Source organism: Aquarana catesbeiana, linkage group LG05 (assembly GCF_042186555.1).
Source record: "Aquarana catesbeiana isolate 2022-GZ linkage group LG05, ASM4218655v1, whole genome shotgun sequence".
In the NCBI taxonomy this organism is placed as follows: Eukaryota; Metazoa; Chordata; class Amphibia; order Anura; family Ranidae; genus Aquarana; species Aquarana catesbeiana.
The window spans coordinates 81289041-81311895 of NC_133328.1; the positions used below are offsets into that span (position 1 = coordinate 81289041).

The 22855-nt window shown below is 41.8% G+C and overlaps 1 protein-coding gene across 1 annotated transcript in view; it reads left to right on the forward strand.

Moving 5' to 3' along the window:
- LARP4B (La ribonucleoprotein 4B) overlaps positions 1-22855 on the forward strand; it is a 176733-nt gene that overhangs the window by 94365 nt on the left and 59513 nt on the right. The window contains exons 3-4 of the mRNA XM_073632734.1: positions 15278-15407; positions 21132-21279. Coding sequence (XP_073488835.1) covers positions 15327-15407; positions 21132-21279 — 229 coding nt within the window. The 5' untranslated portion in view covers positions 15278-15326. The remainder of the gene's footprint in view (positions 1-15277; positions 15408-21131; positions 21280-22855) is intronic.

The window sequence follows — 22855 nt, forward strand, 5'->3', positions numbered from 1 at the left end:
ACCTTGAGAAGAAACGAGTAAAAGCAATTTTTCCAAGAAAAGAGAAGTTTTAGAGGTGTCTTACCCCGCATCCCCTCCGAGTGTACATCTATTGTATGTGAGCCCCTGTATAGGGTACACGTCAGTGTGCACCCGCGTGGTCACGAGGTCCATGAGGACACAGCCAACTGTCCCCCAATTACTCCCCACGGGGGCAAAAGGGACAATGGCCTAAGCAATGTTAATGTCAGTGACCACAAGGGCCCTAGAAACAAGTGCAACTATAAAACGAGGATATTGCAAGCAAACCTTGTGCCTCCAGGGAAACATCAGTGTTTTGGTAAGGTCTCCAGCCAGTGCGACGCCTCTTCAGGGGAAGTAAAAAATCGCACCGTCTCCCCGTCCTGAACTCGCAGCCTCGCCGGGAACAACATGCTATATTTTATCTTCTTGTTGCGTAGGTTAAGTTTCACTTGGTCGAAAGAGCGTCGCTGCTTTTGGGTATCCACCGAAAAGTCTGGAAATATCATTAATTTAGCCCCTTCGTACCTCAACTGCTCGACCTTTCTTGATTCACAGAGGACTAGGTCTCGGTCCCTGAAGTTCCATAGTTTCAGGATAAATGTGCGTGGAAGAGCTCCCGGGGGCCCCCGGGCAGCAGGCATTCTATGTGCCCTCTCCACCACAAAGAAGTTAGAAAATGGCGCCCGGGGCAAAAGATCACATAGGAGATGTTCGGTAAAGGTTGTGGGGTCGGCGCCTTCAGCCCACCACGCGGAGGTTATTCCTCCTATTTCTGTTTTCGGCATCTTCTGCGCGGGTCTCTAGGGTTTTAATTTTCGTTTGCAGCGTACGGAGTGAGACTGTATGGTCTCGCAGTATGTCCTCGGAATCTCCCACACGGTGTTCGGCCTCAGTGAGGCGGGACCTGAAGGTATCCATGTCTCGCCTTATGAGACTAATATCAAGCTGCATCTGCTCGATTTTTCCTGTGAGGGTTGATTGGCAGTTCGTGATTGCCTGCATGAGAGCCTCAAAATTAGATTGTTCCCTTTCTGGCGGGGCCGGCTCGGCGTCATCGGCCTGAGTCGCCATATTAGATCCGTTGGCGGTACTAGGGGCACCTTTGTGGGACTTGCGGGCTGAGAGAGAACCCTTCCCCTTGGTCATACCGTCCTCCGCTATCGATGCAGCCTTTCCGGGCCGTGTAGAGTAGCCAATCTGCAGGGAAACAGGAGTTTAGGCCGAGGACCGAGCAGAGCTCTCACCGCACGTCTGCTCCGGTCGCCATCTTGGACACGCCCCCGTGATTTTATTTTTTAACCGTAGAGTATGCTGGCAGGGCTATCCCTGGAGAGGCAGGGCGTGCCAGTATGACATTATTTGTGCAATCGTGATGCAGCTGTTCTGTGTTGATGCAGAATCGTTCAAGGCTGCATCGTTTCCGCGCTTATTTTCAACACCCCTAAGAGATCTACAGTAAATATTGTAAAGTACTTAAGTACATATGCTCTCAAGTTTATGATGCGCTCTTAAAAGTTTAATAAATGTGTTAAAGTATATTACTGCCATAATGTGTAACATATATTTTAAATAAAAATCTGTACAAAGCCATATATATCTTAATTGTAGTAAGATACATACATGGATCGAAATTTAGCCTGTCCCTGCTGAATGTCGATCCATATATTGCCAGCTTAAATGAAAAAATATCAATGTATGAGAAATTTATATAATATTTAAAGTATACTAAATACTACAAATAATAAAACAATACTATGCTAGTGACCCAGAGGTTGCCAATAAAAAAATTGATTTTTATTCACAATAATAAAAATTTGTATATAATGTATAAAAATCTATATCGTGATAAAATGTAATAAAAAAAATGGTTGGTAAAAGCCATGTGCATACAGTGCCTTGAAAAAGTATTCATACCCCCTTGAACTTTTCCACATTTTGTCATGTTAAACCCAAAAAAGTAAATGTACAGTTTTTTTTGGGGGATTTTATGTGATGGACCAGCACAAAGTGGCACATCGTAGTGGAGTGGAAGGAAAGTGATAAATGGTTTTCAGCTTTTTGTTTTTTTTACAAATGTGTGGTGTTTTATTTAGCCCCTCTCAGTCAATACTTTGTAGAACCACCTTTCGCTGCAAGTCTTTTCGGGTATGTCTCTACCAGCTTTGCACATCTAGAGAGTGAAATTTATTTTCCATTCTTTGCAAAATGGCTCAAGCTCTGTCCGATTGGATGGGAGAGCATCTGTGAACAGCAATTTTAAAGCCGATTCTCAATTGGTTTTAGAACTGGACTTTAGGCCATTCTAACACATATGCTTTGATCTAAACCATTCCATTGTATCTCTGGCTGTATGTTTAGGGTCGTTGTCCTGCTGTAAGGTGAACCTCCGCTCCAGTCTCAATTTTTTTGCAGACTGACAGTTTTTTTTTTTTTTTTCTAAGATTGCTATGTATTTGGCTCCATCCATCTCCCCATCAACTCTGACCAGCTTATAGCACATAGCGTTTTGCTTTTAGGCCAAAAAGTAAGATTTTGGTCTCATCTAAACAGAACACCTTCTTCCACATGTTTGCTATGTCCCCCACATGGCTTCTCGCAAACTGGGCTTCCTATGCCTTTCTTTCAACAAAGGCTTTCTTCTTGCCACTCTTCCATAAAGGTCAGATTTGTGGAGTGCACGACTAATAGTTGTCCTGTGGACAGATTCTCCCACCTGACCTGTGGATCTTTGAAGCTCCTCCAGAGTTACCATTTTTGGATGATGGATTGAACAGTGCTCCGTGAGATGTTCAACGCATGGGATATTTTTTATAACCTAACCCTACTTTAAACTTTTTCCACAACTTATCCCTGACCTGTCTAGTGTGTCCCTTGGCCTTCATGGTGCTGTTTGTTCACTAACAAACCTCCTGAGGGCTTCACAGAACAGCTGTATTTATACTGAGATAAAATTACACATAGCTGGACCCTATTTACTAACTAGGTGACTTCTGAAGGCAACTGGTTTTACTAGATTTTAATTAGAAGTATCGGAGTAAAAGGGGGCTAAATACAAATGCACACCGCACTTTTAAGATTTATTTTGTAAAAGATTTGGAAAACCATTCATAACTTTCCTTCCACTTCACAATTATGTGCCACTTTGTGTTGGTCTATCCCATAAAATCCCAATGAAAAGTGCATTTATGATTTTGGTTGTAACATGACAATGTGGAACATTTCAATAGGTATGAATACTTTTTCAAGGCACTGTATATAATGTAGTTTAACTACATAGATGATATAAAAAGGTTGATCATAATATTGATCTAATTATGCCATTCGTATTAAAAAAAAAAAAATGAAGGGGAAAGAAAACCATGGGAATTGTGTGTCAATCTAAAAAGACTACATCTTCAACTAAACCAGTTAGTGTTGAAATCGGACCATGACATTTATTAATATAAATTGATAAATGACTAAATGCATGGAATCTGATATTTTGAAAAATCTCTTTGAATAGACTAACCCACTTAGACTAACCCACCTTAGAACGTTGTTGATGTCCTGGGTCGCAGTAACAATGTCCCACCTCCTGTGATTACGTCACACTGATTCAATGTCCCACCATCGGATCAGTGTGCCATCTGTCACAGGAAGAGGGACAGTGTTACTGCGGCCGGTGCAATTCAGCTCCGTGACACAAGGAGATTGCGGCTCTGTGGCAAGGAGGAGGCAGGAGAAGACTGGGCTGTGCCAGGATAACACCTCCGCAATGGGTGGCACCAGGGGCAGAGCCCCACTCCATTATCGGCAATATTTTCCTTTCGCCAGTGTGCAGAAAACACAATTTTCAGCTTTTTTTTTTTTTTTTTTTTTGCCGACTAAATTTCGGTGCATTCCTAATTGCTAATGCTACATCTGTAGATTCCTTTCTAACCTAGAAAGGAGCACCAATCTATACAAAATTGCTCTTATTGAGTGACTGCACCCTATTGGGAGCTATAATATCTTGGTTTCCTAAAGATAATACTGGAACGATCTGAAAGAGTGTCAGATGGTCCTGTTTTTTTAATATATTCCAATATTTTATAAAGACTAGTTTTACCACGGAAGCTTTACTACTGTATTTGGGACAGAAATTTATTTGATCCTTTGGTATCCTCCCTACTATCTGTAGGGTATTCTCTCCTATATTTGTCATGTTTGCCACAAGCCTCATTAAGTCTCCAATATAACTTCTTGAGTTTTTTTTTTTTGTTTTTTTTTTAACTGTTCATTAAAATCTTCAGTTTTTGTGCAGGTGCATTTAAATCTGCAGAATTGCCCAAATGTTGGTGGTGGTGACTTTTAGCATGTAGATACAAATTACCTGCAGATGGTTTGAATTGTGTTCTAAAAATTCTAAATCCAGAAAAACTAGCCTCTTTACTGACCACATAGGCAAAATCATTGTTAAAAAGATTCTTGTGACAGTAATTTATTCATCAAATGTTTGATCAGGGTCATTCTAGATGATCAGGAAATTGGACCAGGTTCACACCGAATGAATTATTTCTGATGTAGAACTAGAACCCCATAAAGAGGTTTGCATAATGTGGGGCAAACCCGGCCTCCCATTGCCATACCTCCTAATTTGTATGTGATAGTCACCTAGAAACATTAAATACTTGTGGTTAAGGACAAACTCAGTACAGTTCAAGATAAAGGCTGCCTGTGCATAGTAAATCTCTGTATCATGTGCTAGAAAGAACTTCAACACTTAAAGGCCCAACTTTTGATGGATGGAGGTGTACCGAGAGTAGACATCCAAGGACACCATTTGTATCCTGGTTGCCATTAGTATTTAGAGACGATATCCAACATTTGTCTGGAGTCCTTGACATAAGGGGCAATTGTGCCACAAGATCCTCTAAAGAATGGTGGCTTTAACACCCTTCATCGCTGCTCAGACTGTTGATGTTTATTATAAGTATACCGGGGGGATTAACACAATCTTTCTAGATTTTTGGGATATGGTAAAAGTAGGGACTTAATGGAAATGGCTTGAAAAGGAAATGTAATTCCTGTTTTGTCAGTACCTTCATTTCGTACGCCTGATCCAAAAGATGCTTGAAGGCTTGTTTATATGACAGAATAGGATCTCCCTTCAATCTGTCATGTATACCTCCCTCCTCTAAGAGCCTCTAGGCCTTCACTAGGTATGCCACTCTATCCTTGATGATCAGGCCACCTCGTTTGTCCACTTGTCCAATTATGATCTTACATTTCAGGCCCTATGGTGTTTTCTTCTCATCAGGTGACTAATCCTTCTTAACCCTATCACAGATTTTTACAATCTCAGAGTACACAATTTTGTAAAAAGTGGGAGTAAAGTTCCCTCTTGCCCATTATGGATGAAACGTAAACTTGGGCTTGAAGGAAGTGGGCCCCTATTGGTTATGTTACAAGGGAGATTTGTAAGAGCTCCATCTCCCTGGGTACCCTCAAATTGCAAGTCCTCAATGATATTAAGGGCAGCCAGATGGCGTTCATCGGTCTCTTCAACATACTGTATTTAACAGAATCTACCATCTCGTTATCGCAACTGTTTTGTTTCATTATATAATATATTTTGAAAGTCAAATTCCTTACGAACTTATTCAGACCTATTGCTAACTCAGATGTATTAGGTTGATTTGATGGGGTGAAATTCAGCCTAATCTCTGCTTCCATCAAGGTGGAGCTGGGAAAGTTAAAGATTTCAACCATATGACCCCCAGGCCAATTATGACACCTGTCAAATACATGTAAAAATCAGAATTTTATTTATTTTTTGCTAAAAAAATTTTGGACACCCTTAAACCTGTTTTTTGAAAGCTGAGACCCTGGAGATTATTATGGTGGTGCAGTGTTTTTTTTATGTCGCATGATATTTGCACAGCCATTTCTACAATACAGATTTTCTGGAAAAAATACTTTAATGAACGTTAGTGCACACAAACATTATACTCCATTTTTGGTAAAAAATATAAAATGTTATGCCAAATAGATACCGAAAATCTTGCGCTTTAACATTGCGTATGCCCATGGAATGGCAATAACCTACCCTCAAAAATAACCATGGCCAACTCTTAGCCTGAAATGGAGTGGTTGATGTGTGAGTTCAGAGCTTGATGTGTGAGTTAACAATGCTTAACCAGAAGGATATCTCACATAGGACTTTGTTGCAGCCAAACAAAATGATGTACAAAAAATATTCATAAAAAGTAGATATTTATTAGACAAATCAACAAAATGACCATGGTAAAATCTTTTAGGCTAGATGTGAAATAACATAAACATATAGCATTTATAAAATAGGAGCAAGACATATAAATGCAAATACAAGGTAGTTAAATAACCAATCTCCCACCTTCCTGTACATGGAGGAAAAGAACATGCTTATGCATATTGATTGCTGAATGCATGTAAATTCAATCACCAATCTTCCAACATATTTCAGTAGTTCATCTGCCATACGAAGGCGCTTTCAACCAACAGCAAGGAAAGTTGTTTAAGCAATTAGTGTCATTGCACCTATTCCTGCAGCATTCACATGGCTGAAAACGACCCGGCCCCACATCCCTAAGGTGGACAGGGAGGGGATGGCCGCCCGTTGTGACCAGCACCCTGTAGCAAATATGCTACAGTGAACACTCTAATATTAGCAGCGCTAAACAATCACAGAAAACGTCTTTAATAATTGTATCCAAGTATTTGATATGTATATATCATAAGTCCAAAAAAAGTTAATGTGGGGTTAAATCAAGCTAAATCCCGTCACCACACCGTGTGTGATAACTCCCCTAAGGTAATGAACTTACCAGATAAACATGGGTATTAAGCTTGTGTTTTAAACAATCTCTGTCAGCAGGCATTGCATCTTTCCATCTAGGTGTTGCTCGTGACAAGCAAAAGAAATGTGCACATAGCGTAATCCAATAAAATTTACTGTTGATAAAAAAATATCCCCCTTACAAATGCGCACTTACAATTTTAAAATTCAAAGCGGGCATATAAAAAGCATATAGAACCTCTATCTCCGTCACTATCGCTTGTCAAACTCTCACCGCTCAGCTGATCTCTTGTGGAGTGGTGTTCCCAAGCTGAGTCTACAGATGATCGGATGGCGTAGCATGCGGCGTGGTAATGCTTTGACGCGTTTCGTCACGTCGTCAGAGGGCGTGGCCACACAGCGCAGCTCCTATCCTTAAATACACTGCAAGCACCCGGTATTAACCCTGCGCACACTCATTCCATCCGATCAGCAGCATCTGCCGCATCACTTACAGAGGACTTGTGCATTTATACAACACCATATCATAACACTCCCTTGATATATTGTTAACAAACACTCTCCTTGGGTAGATCAACATACCTCCGCCATAATCTGCGGGTAGGCATGCCAGACCACCACCATACATGTTACTATTTGATCGATACGATCACACAGGTTCTTAACTGATCATTCCATGTGTGGTGATTATAAATCACAAAGGGAAACACATGGCTAAGCAAAAACAGGCTGAGATAAAATATCCCAGCTCATCCTGCTATCCGTATTGCGCTCATTGTTTACCCTATTGTTATTCCGGATCATTACTTATATTACACAGTATGTTCCATTAATGTTTCCAATATATGTTAAAATTATATTAAACATTTCAAAACTTATTTCTACTTATACACCAATTCCAAACTTTAAAAAGTGACTCCCATACACATATAAAGGACATCATTACTTATAAAATGTGTGTGTGTATATATATTCAAAAGCACATTACATATATAACACATCTTTGTAAAAGTATCTCTCAAAATTCAATAATTACTTATAAAACTATTTAAATCCAACTCAACGTTCATTCCCTTGGGACATAGATTGTTGGTTAAATAAATCCATTTTGTTTCGCACTTTGTTCCCTTACCCTATTGCTCCCTTTCCATTCTGGGTAATTTTTTTTTTCTACTCCCCATAATTTAAGCCCTGAAGGGTCCCTATTGTGCTTACATTGAAAGTGCATTGATACACTATGGTCTTTAAAACCAATCTTGATGTTATTAAAGCGGAGTTCCACACAAAAATGTTACTTCCGCTTTTCGGAAGTAACTTTTTTTGCCATCCCCCCAACCGCTGTCTTCTGGGATACACACGGGTCCCAGGAGAAAGCAGGGACCAGTGGGAACGCGCAGCGCGAGTTGCGCATGCGCAGTAGGGAACCAGGAAGTGAAGCCGCAAGGCTTCACTTCCTGATTCCCTTACTGAAGATGGCGGTGGCAGCACCCGAGAGACAGATCGGCTTCCAGTGCCGACATCGCGGGTGCCCTGGACAGGTAAGTCTCCATATTTTAAAAGTCAGCAGCTGCAGTATTTGTAGTTGCTGACTTTAAAAAAAAAAATTGGCGGAACTCCGCTTTAATGTGCTCCGATACTCGCTTCCCTTAGGGGGAATTGGTGTGACCCATATACATCGGACCGCACGGACATTGGTGCACATATACCACATAGGTCGAATTGCGCGAGTCCCTATTTATATCTGTATGTCCTTTTGTAGAGGGCATCCTGATTCCCACTCTAACATTGCCAGGTGAATCGGGCAACTTTCCAGGGCCCACACCCTTAAGGAAAGGGTTCCTCCTTTTTCTATCAGAGCTCATTCCACCAGGGCTGTAGGTGTTTCTTGGGCTTTTCAGCATCAAGCATTTCTGCATTGCAGATTTGCGAGGCCGCCACCTGATCCTCTGTTATTGTGTTCTCCAAGTTATACCAGGTAGATATTCAGGCCTCAGCCTTTTTTTTTTTTTTTTTTTTTTTTTTTTTTTGCGCTTAACCCTTGATTTTGGGGGCCTGTTGTGGGTTCTGTTCACTATACTGTTGCAACCCCTCAGTTTTTTGCCTTTGAACATCCGATGGTCTATGGAATACAAGTCCTGTTTTCTATGATTAGGCTAATAGGAATTCTAACTTGACTGTAATTTTTTTATTTTGGAATACAGTATATGACATAGGCCCCTCTCCTGTGTGTGTTGATCACTCTTTATTGCTCGGTAAAAAATGAAGTATCACGAGTGGGGAGAGTTCTGTGTGCAAGTACTAGGGGCATCCCTAGCAAGTTTTTGGCAACAGTCGCCTAAAGATAGCCTGCATATAACCCACGGTCTGTAAATAAAAGTCCTGTACTCTCCACTTGCACTTCCAAATTAGGAATTTATAGGTAAGTCACAATTACTAGTTTACTATGAAATACAGAGAGAATTAAAGCTAAACTCCAGGTTTTCTGTTACTTTAAATCGTTTGGGCCAAATGGGTCCAAACAAACTAGTTACTTTACTAAGTGATGGGGCTGCTGTGCGCGCTGTATCAAACTGTAACTTAAAGTGGGGTTCCACCCAAAAAACAAAAATACCTGGAAAAATTCTAAAAAAACAAAAAAACATTTGGATATTTTTTTTTTTCCACTTACCTCTAAATGCCTGTTGCTAGGTGGTCCCTCGTAGTCTGCCTGTTCCTTTGCCTGGGCTGGTGACATCACTTCCCCCCAGGCACAGGAAGGGCTCCGCTCTGCTCCCTCCCTCCTGTCAATCATCTGGGACCCATTACAGGTCCCAGGAGATTGAGCGGCCAATCGCGGCGCCGCTCGCGCATGCGCAGTGGGTGCCAGGCTGTGAAGCCACAGCCCGGCGCCCACAGTTGAAATGCCGACGAGCGGAGGGGGGGACGAGCGGGGCTTCGTTCCCCCGCATCGCTGGACCCTGGGACAGGTGAGTGCCCAATTAAAAGTCAGCAGCTGCAGTATTTGTAGCTGCTGACTTTTAATTTTTTTTTTTTTTGACGGCTCCCCCTGGGTGGAACTCCTCTTTAAGTTGTATTCATCCTCGTGTTTGGCATCTCCTTGGGAGAATTACCATCTGCTGCTAAAACAAAATTGCTTTGGTCTATATAATTCTCAGTGATTCAGAGGAAGCCTTGTATTTTTATCAGTGAATGCACGGGTCCCTCTGATTGGCTGGGGAGGGCGGCGCAGATGGCATGCGCAGCTCAGTGTGTGTTCTACAGAAGATGGTGGGTAGGTTTACTTTTATTGGTGAAAATTTTTTTTATGTAAATTCTGCAATAAAGAGCCAGCCTGCTCCCATTGTTTGTTTTTTTTTTTTTTAGCTTGCTGGGTCAAAACAAGTTCATCGGCCACTGGCCTAGTGCAAGGTGTTTCCTGCTTGGCAATTGTTCATTTACAACATTACACTCCTTTTTTTTTTTTTTTTTTTTTTCCTTTCCCCCTTCTGGGATTAGTACACGGGGCTTTGGCTCCCTGTCATCTCTGCAGACAATTTCAGGCACAACATGGTTATCCATACCAAGGTTCTTGCTCAGCCTAACAACTGTTGTAATTTTATTTTGGAGGGCCTCTCCACCACCCTCTTCAGCCAGTAAGTCTGTTTTTCAATAGAAAGGCTCTCTTGCAGTTACAGGGTTGAGACAGACTATTTAATGCTGGCAAGGGTGCTCAAAATGATCCGCTTTTATTTATGTAAAACCTCAAAAGGAAAAAATTGTTTCCTGTAAAAGTATTTGCTGTAGTTGCGCTTCAATTTGGTAGTGTTTTTAAATCTGCTAGTGCATCTAACACGTCCTACCCCCTAGGCCATGGGGTAGCAACTTTGGCCCTCTAGCTGTGGTTAAACTACAAATCCCATCATGCCTTTGCCTCTAGGAGTCATGCCTCTGATTGTCAGGGTCTTGCAATGTCTCATGGGACTTGTAGTTTCAAAACAGCTGGGGGATGCTGGCACCTAAACATTTTTACCTTAATGCAAGGACTGCATTGAGGTAGAAAATGTTTAGGCTTTACAAAAACTTTAATGATGGAGAGTGTGTAGCATAGTTGTCATTCATGACTCTTTCCTTACTACTGTGTGATCTTTGTGGTTGGTAACAGCACTCACATGGTACCAGGGCCAATCAGAGCGGCCCTGTATCAGATGATAGATGTGACCAATCGTAGTAGACAAGGTTTCATGATTGAAACTTTTGAACAATGTTCTAGATTATTACAGTGATCATCGCTGTAATAAGCTTTTAGTGTGTTAAAAAATGTAAAAATCCTTAAACTATGTGTGCGATAAACACCCACCAGCCACTTTATTAGGTACACCTGTTCAGTTGCCAATCAGCCAATCACATGGCAACAGCTCAATGCATTGAGACTTGATGACGCCTTGGTGAAGTTCAAACTGAGCATCAGAATGGGGAATAAAGTGGATTTAAGTGACTTTTGAACGTGGCATGGTTGTTGGTTCCTGATGGATTGGTCTGAGTATTTCAAAAACCAATGGTCCGAAAAAATTAAATATACAGTGAGCGGTTGTGTGGATGAAAATGCCTTATTGATGTCAGGAGAATGGGCAGACTGGTTTGAGATGATAGAAATGCAACAGTAACTTAACTCAAATAACCACTTGTTATAACCAAGCTATGCAAAATGCCATTTCTGAATGCACAACACATCAAACTTTGAAGCAGATGGGCTGCTCTGGGTGCCACTGCTGTCAGCTAAGAACAGGAAACTGAGACTACAGTTTGCACAAGCTGACCAAAATTCGACAATAGAAGATTGGAAAAATAGCCTGGTCAGATGAGTCTTGATTTCAGCTGCGACATTCAGATGGTAGGGTCAGCATTTGAAGTAAATATGAAAGCATGGATCCATCCTGCCTTGTATTAACAGTTCAGGCTGGTGGTGGTGGTGTATTGGTGTGGGAGATATTTTCTTGGTACATTTTGGGACCCTTCATACCAATTTAGCATTGTTTAAAAATGCCATGGCCTGGCTGAGTATTGTTACTGACTATGTACATGCCTTTGACTACAGTGTATCGATCTTCTGATGGCTGCTTCCGGCAGGATGATGCACCATGCCACAAAGCTCAGGTCATTTTAAACTGGTTTCTTGAACAGGAAAATGAGTTCACTGTACTCAAATGGCCTGCACACTCACCAGTTCTCAATCAAATAGAGCATCTTTGGGATGTAGTGGAACGGGAGATTAACATCATGGATGTGCAGCCAACGAATCTGCAGCAACTACATAATGCTATTATGTCAAAATGGACCAAAATTTCTGAGGATTGTTTCCAACACCTTGTTTAATCTATGCCACACAGAATTAAGTCAGTTCTGAAAAAAAACGGGGTCCAGTCCTACCTACTGTCGCCAGAGCAAGTGCACAACGTTGTACGGCAGTGGCGATGATCATGTACTAAGGCTGGCACAGTAGTAAAGTATCACTAGACCAGTCCTGTAGTTGTCCCTGATCACCGCCGCATCAGTGCAGTGATGCCTTTACCTGTACTAACCCTGGCATGTTTATTGACCAGGTTTCTATCTGCTGCCTGGACCGATCCTTTGCCTTTTTGCTAACCATATCTCAGCCTTCTGCCTGAACTAACCCATCTGCACATCCCACTGACTACATTGCATCTGGAAAATATTCACAGCGCTTCACCTTTTCCACATTTTGTTTTGTTACAGCCTTATTCCAAAACGGATTAAATTCATGATATTTTCTCAAAATTCTACAAACAATATACCCCATTATGACACAGTGAAAAAGTTTAAGATCTTTGCAAATTTATTAAAAATAAAAACAAATGTACTTATTTATTCACAGCCTTTGCTCAATTCTTTTGTTGAAACACCTTCAACCCCAAATGCAGCCTCAAGTCTTTTTTGAGTATGATGCTACAAGCTTGGCACACCTATTTTTGGGCAGTTTCTTCCATTCTTCTTTGCAGGACCTCTCGAGCTCCATCAAGTTGGATGGGGAGCGTTGGAGCACAGCCATTTTCAGATCTCTCCAGAGATGTTCAATCGGGTTCAAGTCTCGGCTCTGGCTGGACCACTCAAGAACATTCAGAGTTGTCCCGTAGCCACTCCTTGGTTATCTTAGCTGTGTGCTTAGAGGAGTCGTCCTGTTGGAAGATGAACCTTCGCCCCAGTTTGAAGTCCAGAGCACTCTGGAGCAGGTTTTCATCAAGGATGTCTCTATACTTTGCAGCATTCATCTTTCCCTCGACCCTGTCTAGTCTCCCAGTTCCTGCCGCTGAAAAACATCCCCACAGCATGATGCTGCCACCACCATGCTTCACTGTAGGGATGGTATTGGCCAGGTGATGGGCAGTGCCTGGTTTCCTCCAGATATGATGCTTGCCATTCAGGCCAAAGAGTTCAAGAGTTCGCGAGTTCTTTGTTTCATCAGACCTGAGAATTTTGTTTCTTATGGTCAGAGTCCTTCAGGTGCCTTTTGGCAAACTCCAGGTTGGCTGTCATGTGCCTTTCTACTGAGGAGTGGTTTCCGTCTGGCCACTCTACCACACAGGCCTGATTGGTGGAGTGTTAGTGTCTGCTACTCCCCTTAGAGTCTGCTACTCCTCTCTGCCAATCTCTCCACTGGCTTCCGCTCACCCAACAAATTGAATTCCAAGTATTAACCACTTACAAAGCCATCCATAACTCTGCCCCCAGCTACATCACTAACCTAGTTTCAAAATACCAACCAAACAGTTTTCTTCATTCCTCCAAAGACTTACCGTTATCTGGCTCTCGTCATCTCCTCCCATGCTTGCCTCCAGGACTTCTCCAGAACCTCTCCCATCTTCTGGAACTCCCTACCCCAGTCTTTTCGACTATCTCCTGCTTTCTCCACTTTTAGACAATCCCAGAAAACTCATCTCTTTAGAGAGCCTTATCCTGCCCCAACTAACAACCATACAGTTATTTTCTCCATCAGCCCATCCCCCACAGTTATTACCTTTTTGTATCTCTCGACCCTCTCTCTTGAATTGTAAGCTCTAATGCAATTGTAATTGTACTGTCTGCCCTTATGTTGTAAATCACTGCGTAATCACTGTATTGGCACTAAAAATCCTGTATAATAATTCAAAGTGTGACAGTGCTGAAATCTGAAAATTGGCCTGGGCAGTAAAGGGGTGAAAGTGTCTGCTATTGAAGTGGCTAAAAAAATAGAGGTTTAGGTCTCTTCAGTATTTTATTGCGGTTTGTGTCTCCAATAGGAGGATTTTCTTTCATTTCCTGATCAGTCAGGTCTAATTATTGCCACATCGGAAAGGGGGAGCATGGCTATGAGTGTGCACCACTCTAAGCAACTTCTTTGTTATTGCCAATTCAGAGATCTACCTGACGTCGCCTGTGTGGCACATCATTAACAGAGCTACAGCTTTAAAGTACCTCCCATCCTTTTGGAGCCAAAGTTGGCGCCATCTTAGCCTTTATTTAAATCTGTACTTGATATGCACACCTGACCATTTATGACACCAGCAATTTGAGGACTTGCAAGTTTGGTTGAGTGCTGATGTGAGCAATACTGTCAGTTGTGACCATTATCACCAGAGGTATTTCTTGAATTTAGCAGACATGGGAAACTGTTATATTGGTGGGTTTTGTTCTGTTTTAAAATTAAAAGGGTGGATTATCCCACAGGTTCAATTTTTAAAGCATTATTAAACCCAAAAGCAAACCTTTATTTTGCAGCTTTCCAGTTATTTGTGGGTGATGCATTTGTTTTCTCTCCTTTTTTTTTTTTTTTTTTGGCTTTCTTTCTTTTATGTTCAATTGATCCAGCCAATAAGTCTGTTTTTCTGCAAATGTACAAACCATTTCCCACCGACAGGGGTTCTTACAATTATCAGCTTTTATTTTTACCCCCCCAAAAAAAGTTTTAAGATTTCAGTTTTCAATTGAGTTGTACAGTTTATAGGTCACATTTAAAGGTGGAAAAAGTTCTGAAATGTATTTTTTTTTTTTTTTTACTTAACCGAAACCTGACATTTTTACACGGGTATAGACTTTTTATATCCATTGTAAAACGTTTGAGATGGAGTTTGGCTTAAATGTTAGTGTCTCTAAATCTGCTAGTCCATCCAACACTAACCCCCCCCCCCCCCCCCCGACTGTCAATGCTGCTTTCCAAAGATGCCCCTGTGCTCCTTTATCCCTTTTATCCAGAGTGGGGAACACAGGATGTGTTACTGGCCTTATCGGGTGGAAACAGAGGGGATAAGATCCTAAAAAATAAAACAAATGCAGCCACCACATCTTATGATTGTATGATTGGTAAGCTGCAACTTATTATATTTTTGGGTTTACTACCGTTTTAAATTGTTTCTTAAATAAAGTATTCAGGTAGTTTATTCTTTTAAGGCGTACAGCAGGTTCGTCAGATGACAATTTGTTTTCTTTTCTTTTATTTTCCTGCAGCTTCCTAGGGTGACTCGTTTTCTCTGAGGAGCCTAGAAGCAGACGGCTCATGACTTCAGATCAGGATACTAAAGTTGTGGCTGAACCGCAGGTGCAGCAAGTCCAAGAAGCCAAAGACAGTTCTCATCTTGTAAGTACTGTGCTGCTGCAGTTTAGATAAAACAAGTGTTTGGAATTTGTCATTATCTGTGTCTCTTTACTTTTGTGCCTAAATTCCCTGTCTCAGAGCTTTAAAGTTTGCCTAAGGGCAAAACTTTATTTATTTTTTTACTTTTGGATAGTGTGTAGAGGTATTAGATTGCCTGTCAGTTTTTATTGCTGTCGGTACCCCCTGTTAATGAGTCACCCTCCCTTTTTGTCCTGTTTACCATTATCATTGAAAGTAAAAGAAAATCCCCAATTTTGGGTTGTCCCCAGAAAAGTAATGGAGGGGAAATCTTCCAATGGAGACACTAGTTCTGATGATCTGGGGGTCCCTGAATAATTCCCTTAATTTGCAGGGATTTCCCAGCACTTCCTGTTTGGTTATGGGACAGGAAGTTAAGGGCCATCTCCCCAACGTGAACATAGATGGTGAAAAAAAATGGACAGGGCTTATAACCCTCCCTTACTCTATCCAAAATGGGAAAAAAAAAGAAAAGTTTTGCCTATATTTTTACTTTAACTGTTGGCTGATGGAAGTTGAAGTTGCTCTCCGAAATACCTCTTACTAGTTTTATGAATTAGGCTTCATGCAAAAGTGTATGGAGGAAAAAATGTTTTTTTTTTTTTTTTTCTCTTGGGCTTCCAGCCTGTACCGAAAAGATAAAGCGCAAATGCAGTTTGCTGCTTATGAACAGTTCTCTTCTCATATAAGGAGATGCTTCTAATGTGAAAGGGCTGCCATTGCTAACGTAATTTGAAAATGCTAGTTGTTAGGCTGTCATGCAGAACCTCCAGCTTCAATGCTCCGATTCACTGACATGACACAAATTTTCAGGCGCTGTGTCTTCAAGATCACATCATTTTGCTACATACTTAAGGTGGAACTTTAGTCAGAAAATTACCGTATTTATCGGCGTATAACACGCGCCGGCGTATAACACGCACCCCAATTTAGGAGGGAATTTTAAGGAAAAAAAACTTTTAGGAGGGAAGTTGAAGGGAAAAAAACTTACATTTAAATGCCCATCATTGCAGCCATGTCAGTGCAGCCATGTCAGTGCAGCCATGTCAGTGCAGCCTTCCCCAGTGCAGCCTTCCCCAGTGCAGCCTTCCCCAGTGCAGCCTTCCCCAGTGCAGCCTTCCCCAGTGCAGCCTTGCCCCAGTGCAGCCTTCCCCAGTGCAGCCTTGCCCCAGTGCAGCCTTGCCCCAGTGCAGCCGTCGATCCCCTGCCCCTGCCATATTGGGCTTCAAAATCGCCGACCGCGATTTGAAAATGGCGCCGACGGCGCCGAAATACACAGAGCCGGTCCTCGGCTCTTTCCGGCGGCTCTCGTTCATTTTCGGCTCCACTCGTAGTCCCGAGCGGAGCTATCCGAACCTAGCCGAGTAGGTTCGGATAGCTCCGCTCGGGACTACGAGTGGAGCCGAAAGTGAACGAAAGCCGCCGGAAAGAGCCGTGGACCGGCTCTGTGTATTTCGGCGCCGTCGGCGCCATTTTCAAATCGCGGTCGGCGATTTTGAAGTTTTGACACCACGGGATCGCAGGGGATCGGCGTATAACACGCACCTGCGACTTTCCCCTGATTTTAAGGGGAAAAAAGTGCGTGTTATACGCCGATAAATACGGTAAGTCCTGCTACCCACTTCAGACTGGCCCCTTTTGCAGGTATAGCTATGTACAACATTAACAACAAGTGCCTATACTGTTTAGAATCCAGTAATACACCATCTCACTCTGCTCTGCACATGATCAGTTGCTCTGTTTTTCAGCACTGTGCCAAAAATGTAGAGGCCAATCTGTTTACAGCCTAAAAGTTTACTGCTGTTCATGGGCTCTGGGCTTCAGCAAAATGGAAGCCTCCAGCCAGAAGTATCAGGATCAATGCTTACGTCAGTTGACAGCGCACATTAATTTTGGTAGCCTAATTATTAATGTGGAGTGTATGTTGCTTGTTAAAGAACATTATTATCAAGTTGTTATGGGTTTGTGATTTTGGTTAATGACATAGTAAGTATTAGCTTGGTCAATTAACTAGCATGTTTCTAAAGTATTCCTTTACAAAGGGCTTTCACAAATAGAAGAATGTGCAGAGAAAAGTCTCTCTTTAGAGATCTAGAGCGATCAAGTGTAGTGGTGCTGATAAAAGTGGCTTTGTTAATTGGGGTGGCAGGTCACATAAGCGTTTGAACTTGGCAATTGTACATCTGATGTTGGGAATTGCTGTTTTTTTTTTTTTTTTTTTGTTTTTTTTTTTTTGTTTTTTTTTCCCTTTCTAAAATGCAGTGCCTGTAAACTGGTAGATTTCCTTACGACATAAGAGTTGTGTCTTAAGAGCTAGACTTTACAACATCTCAAACCTAACTTTTACTGAAGATGTTTAAGATTTTACCCCTTCACAGTATATTGCAGGTGGTTAAATGCTTACCTGCACCTCCATACCATGTAATTTCACTGTTAAGCTTTTGCTTGAGGTGAGTCTAGGCTGGACCTTCCATGTGTGTGCTGCAGCACTCATCTGTTTATGTGGCTGGTATCGTAGTCATGAAGTATCCAGTGATCATAGATAAAAGGACCCAACCATTGGAATGTATGAGGATGCAGAATGGTAGGTGCAGGGTGTAATTAGAACTAGTTTCAGGCAAAGCCTATGTGGAGCTGGGCAGAGAAGTTTCCTGGAGTTGTCCTTCAGTTTTAGTGAAGTTCTTCTTTTTGAAAGTTAGTAATAAACTTTCAGCATAAAATCATGGCCATTATAAAATCGAGAGAATAGAATACAACCATGGCTTTGTCTAGAGAAGGCCATATGCCAGTGATTAAGTATGATGGGAAGGTTACAAAGAGAAGCAATCAAGAGACTGTTAAAGCTGAAGACTAGATATGATCTTTATTGCATAGTTACATTTGGTCAAGCTTGGTTGACCTCATGGACTCTACCTCATCTAGCCAGAGAGCATTCTGTGTTGCTGAAAAAATATAAGGTGATGTGTGAATGGCTGCAGTGCCAAGCCAGAGCAACCTTCTGTAGTTCTTGTGTAGAAAGAAAGCAACTCGGTGCAGGACTCAGAAGATTGTGGTGGCCACTGTAATAACTGCTCCAGTGACTGAACGTGCACAGTGGTCACCCAGCTATGGGATGTGCATAATTGTACACTGGTCCAAGCTAGTCCAATGTAGTTCTGCAATAAAGATCGTACCTAGACTTCAGTTTTAAGGTGGTGATCATAACTCTATCTAAGGCTTAATTGTGCCCCATGTGAGAGCTATTTTCACCCGTACAGGGGATGTACAGGTGTTCCATGCATCCCTGTGCAGGCTATCCCATTCATATCAATTGGGACACAGTGTCTGTGCTCACAAAGCTGCTGCTCCTAATGTGACATCCATACAGATGTCGGAGCATGGCCCCGAACCAACCCAGAGTGCATGTGCAAATAAACACAGCCCCACACTGGACATGAATGCAGACCCCCCCCCGTGTAAACAAGGCCTAATATAGTATATGTAGAACAGGCATATCCTCAAAACTGGCCTTTTATAGAAGGGTGACAAGAAAAAAGCCATTGTATAGTAAAATTATCAAACCCAGATCCAGTATGAAACCCTGTAAAAATGTGCAGAAATGTTCTCTGATGAAACTAGAAATGACCTTGGCAAAATCGCTATTAATCTTGATTGTACAGTAAAAGGACTATAAATTTATAACCTTGCGTTATATGTTGCCCCCATGTGATTTGATGCTGGTTAACAAAGCTGTTAGCACAGCCCAATGAAAAATGTATAAAACAAATGTTTTCCATAGTTTTCATTGCTGCCAATTTTTTAAAAATATTTAGGCCGCTTGCTACATTTATCCATGCATCTTTTTTTATTTTTATCGATGTGTGTAAAGTTGGCCATAGAGGAGTTTGTTTTGGGGTTGGTTTTTTTTTTTTTTTTTTCTTTCTTTGGAATTGCATGAATTCTTTCATTTTGTACTTTTTACTTCTGCCAATATATATTTATGGAGAGTACAATAGACTAGTGAAACCAACTAGTAAGTGGTTGTTTCTCCTAGGTCTACTAGGGTTGTCTTAAAGTGGATGTAAACCCGAAATTTTTATTTTTTTGTTTCATACTGTAGAGTATAAGATTTCCTATCATTTGAGCCCAGTCTTGCCACAGAGAATTAATCCATCTCTGAGCAATCCTCTTTTAGCCCCGGTTCACACAGGGGCGGCACGACTTGCAGGTCGCCTCAAGTCGCCCCCAAAGTAGTACAGGAACCTTTTTCTAAGTCGGAGCGACTTGCGTCGCTACTATTAGAACGGTTCCATTGTACAGAACGGTAGGCGACTTGTCAGGCGGCTAGGTCACCTGACAAGTCGCCCCTGTGTGAACCGGCACTTATTGTTCAGTGAGAGAAATCTTGACAAACTGACAAACTTTGTCAAATACTCCCCCTTGCTGTGAGTGACAGCCTAAGACACAGGCATTATTTTTTAATTCCCCCCCCCCCCCACTCCTTTCTTCAGCAGCTCTGCAAGGATTGGCTGTTCCACACCTCAGCACGATTGGGCATGCTGAAATCATGTGGTTACTTTCCTGTCTTTTCACTGGATGTTAGAGATCATAGCAGAAGTTCAGTGTAAGAAATACACAGGAGAAAATGAATATTGACAAGGGGAGTGTAGAGGTGGGTGGGGAGTCTGACGACATGACTCCACCCACCGAGCTCCAGACAGCAGACCCACCCACAGAATCTGCAGTTTTTCAGCTCTCATAACAGACAGAGGGGACATTTGACAGGTAAAGATACATGCAGGAGGCCTGTATATCCTTATAGATAACCCCTATGGCAGTAGTTTAGAAAGGATGACATTGGATTTACATCCACTTTAAGATAAGTAAGTGTGTGCAGTAGAGGGGTGGTATAGTATGTAGCATCTAGGGAAAGGGACATTGACTCTTTAAAGCTTAACTAAAGGCAAAAGTGTTTTTTTTTTAATGTTGGCTAGAGTAAGAAAGGGTCCGTCCTGGCAGTTTCTTTTTTTTTTCCTTTTTCTTTTTTTGTGTTTTTCATTTGGGGAGATCTTCCTTCACTCCCTGTTCTGTAGCAAAAACGGGAAGTGAGAGGAAATCGCTCCAAAGTGAGGGAATCGGTGTGTCACCAGTGTCCCCATTGGAAGGTTTCCTCTTATCCTTCTGATGTCAACCCCAAATTAATAAATATATATATATTTTTATTTTACTTTTAATAACAGGATGTATAAAGAGTGAATCTTCCTAACGGCAGCACAGACTGCAATAAAAACTGAGGTTTGAATCCCTCTCCACTCTATCTAGAACTAAAAAAAAAGTTAGTTTAATGCCAGCTGAGAGATTGTAGAAGAATGTAGTAAAAAAATAAAAAATACATGCCTGGTGCCCAGGACTGCATGTCTTGGTCATCAGGTGATACTAATTGTGCATCTTTGCAACAGTGAATGGGCTGACAAAAGCCCAGGCGCCTAGGACTTCCTTTCTAGTCACCATGGTAACCTGGCACCTGAGATTTGTTGAGCCCTGCTTTAATTATTTAAGGTAACATGATAGGAATTTATTAATGAACGTATGCATACACATTCTTTGTGGCATTTGTGCTTTCTTTAAATAAAACTAGCAGTTTATTAATTACATGCAGGATAGAAAAATCTGTTATTTTGTACGTTACTATTGTGTATCTTTCTTCAGGAATCAGCCAAGGTTTCAGAGTTAAACCCTAATGCTAAAGTATGGGGGGACCACGCGTTACATGTGGAATCGGGCAGAGCTGCTGATGGCACTGTGCAAGAGTCTGAAGGTTCAGCGGGTAGCTCCTCCCAGGATTGGCCCAAAGAAGGTAAAACAAAAATCTCATATAAGAACGGTTGCACTTTTAAGACTGGAATTTTTCAAGCAAAACTGTCATGAGTCTAGGTTCAGGGTATCGACTGATCACTTGTTAACAGTGCTATCTACCTGGCTGTAATGCTGACCAACTGAGTCAAGGTTCCAGTTGGAATAAACCCTTTTGAAATGCCTATTTACTCTAGTTCAGAAATACAAAAACTATGAAAGCCAAATACCTGTAATGGCATGTAACTTTTCAGCTGGAGTGGTCAGCAGTGAGTCTGTTTCCCTTTGACAGATTTTCTAAAAAAAGTTCACCTTTTATAACAAAAAACCTCATCATTTTGCAGGTTAAATAAATGTGCATTTTATGATTTTCTTTTTTTTTTTTTTACTCTGCATTTAAGGCATCTGCTGATTGCGGGTGCAATGCCAGGATCCTGCAGACTCCCTCCATGCACTGTCTGCTAGTACCTCCGATATGGGCAGGCAGTTACTGAATGGCAGGAACAATCGATGGACTACGAGAGCACTCACCGGTGCCCTCGCAGTTCATAAAGAACTATGGCTGTGGAGGGCGATAGTACCTGTAGTTAATTTTTTTTCACAGAACTCTGAATGAATGACATGGCCATGTGGGTGAAGCCAGTGTTACTTTTAGCATTGAATTTTGATTTAGTTAGTTTTTTGACTAAAAAGCCAGTTTTTAGCTTTAGTCCCATTTTAGTCATCTTTTATTGTTTTAGTTGTAATTTAGTCGACTAAAATCTCCAGTACGTTTTAGTTGACTAAAATAATTTCAGTCAACTAAAATCATCTAATGTGTTTAGTTAATTTGTAATGCCTTTTTTTTTAAACATATCTATAGATTTTCCAAACGAATTGTATACTCCTGGAGTAAAATGAAATCTAATGTGTTATTATGGTATTAAGGTTTGAACTAACTCAGATACAGATTTAGCCACTTTGTATGGTCTGAGGAGGCCTGTAATGCTGAACAGTGCTCTGGACGGTGGCTGTAATGCTCCATAGTACTCTGGACAGTGGTCCTTCTGAGGAGGCCTATAATGCTGCACAGTTCTATAGATGGTGGTATGAGATGACTATAATGCTACACAGTGCTCTGGACAGTGGCATGAGAAAGGACTGTAAAGCTTCACAGTGCTCTGAATGGTGGTCTGAGGGGAGGCCTGTAATTCAGTGCTCTGGGATGGGGGTTTGACTCTGCAAGGCCTGTAATGCTGCACAGTGCTGGATGGTGGTCTGAGGGATGCCCTGTAATGTACAGTGCTCTGTATGCCGGTAGTCGTGGAGGCCTGTAATGCACACAGTGCTCTTGATGGTGGCCTGTAATTGTAATGCACACACTCGCAGTGCTCTCTGCTCTGAATGGTTGCCGTCGGGAGGACTGTAATACACAGTGCTGCTCTAGACCATCGTCTGAGGACTCGGAGGTCTGTAATGCTGGCTGCACAGCCTGCTAACTGCTGCTAAGCAAAGCACGCTACACACTCGAGTCGCTTGCTGGGAGCGGAAGAAGGCAGAGCTCCATGGAAATCGGAAGTTTACAAGGGTAAACCTCCCTG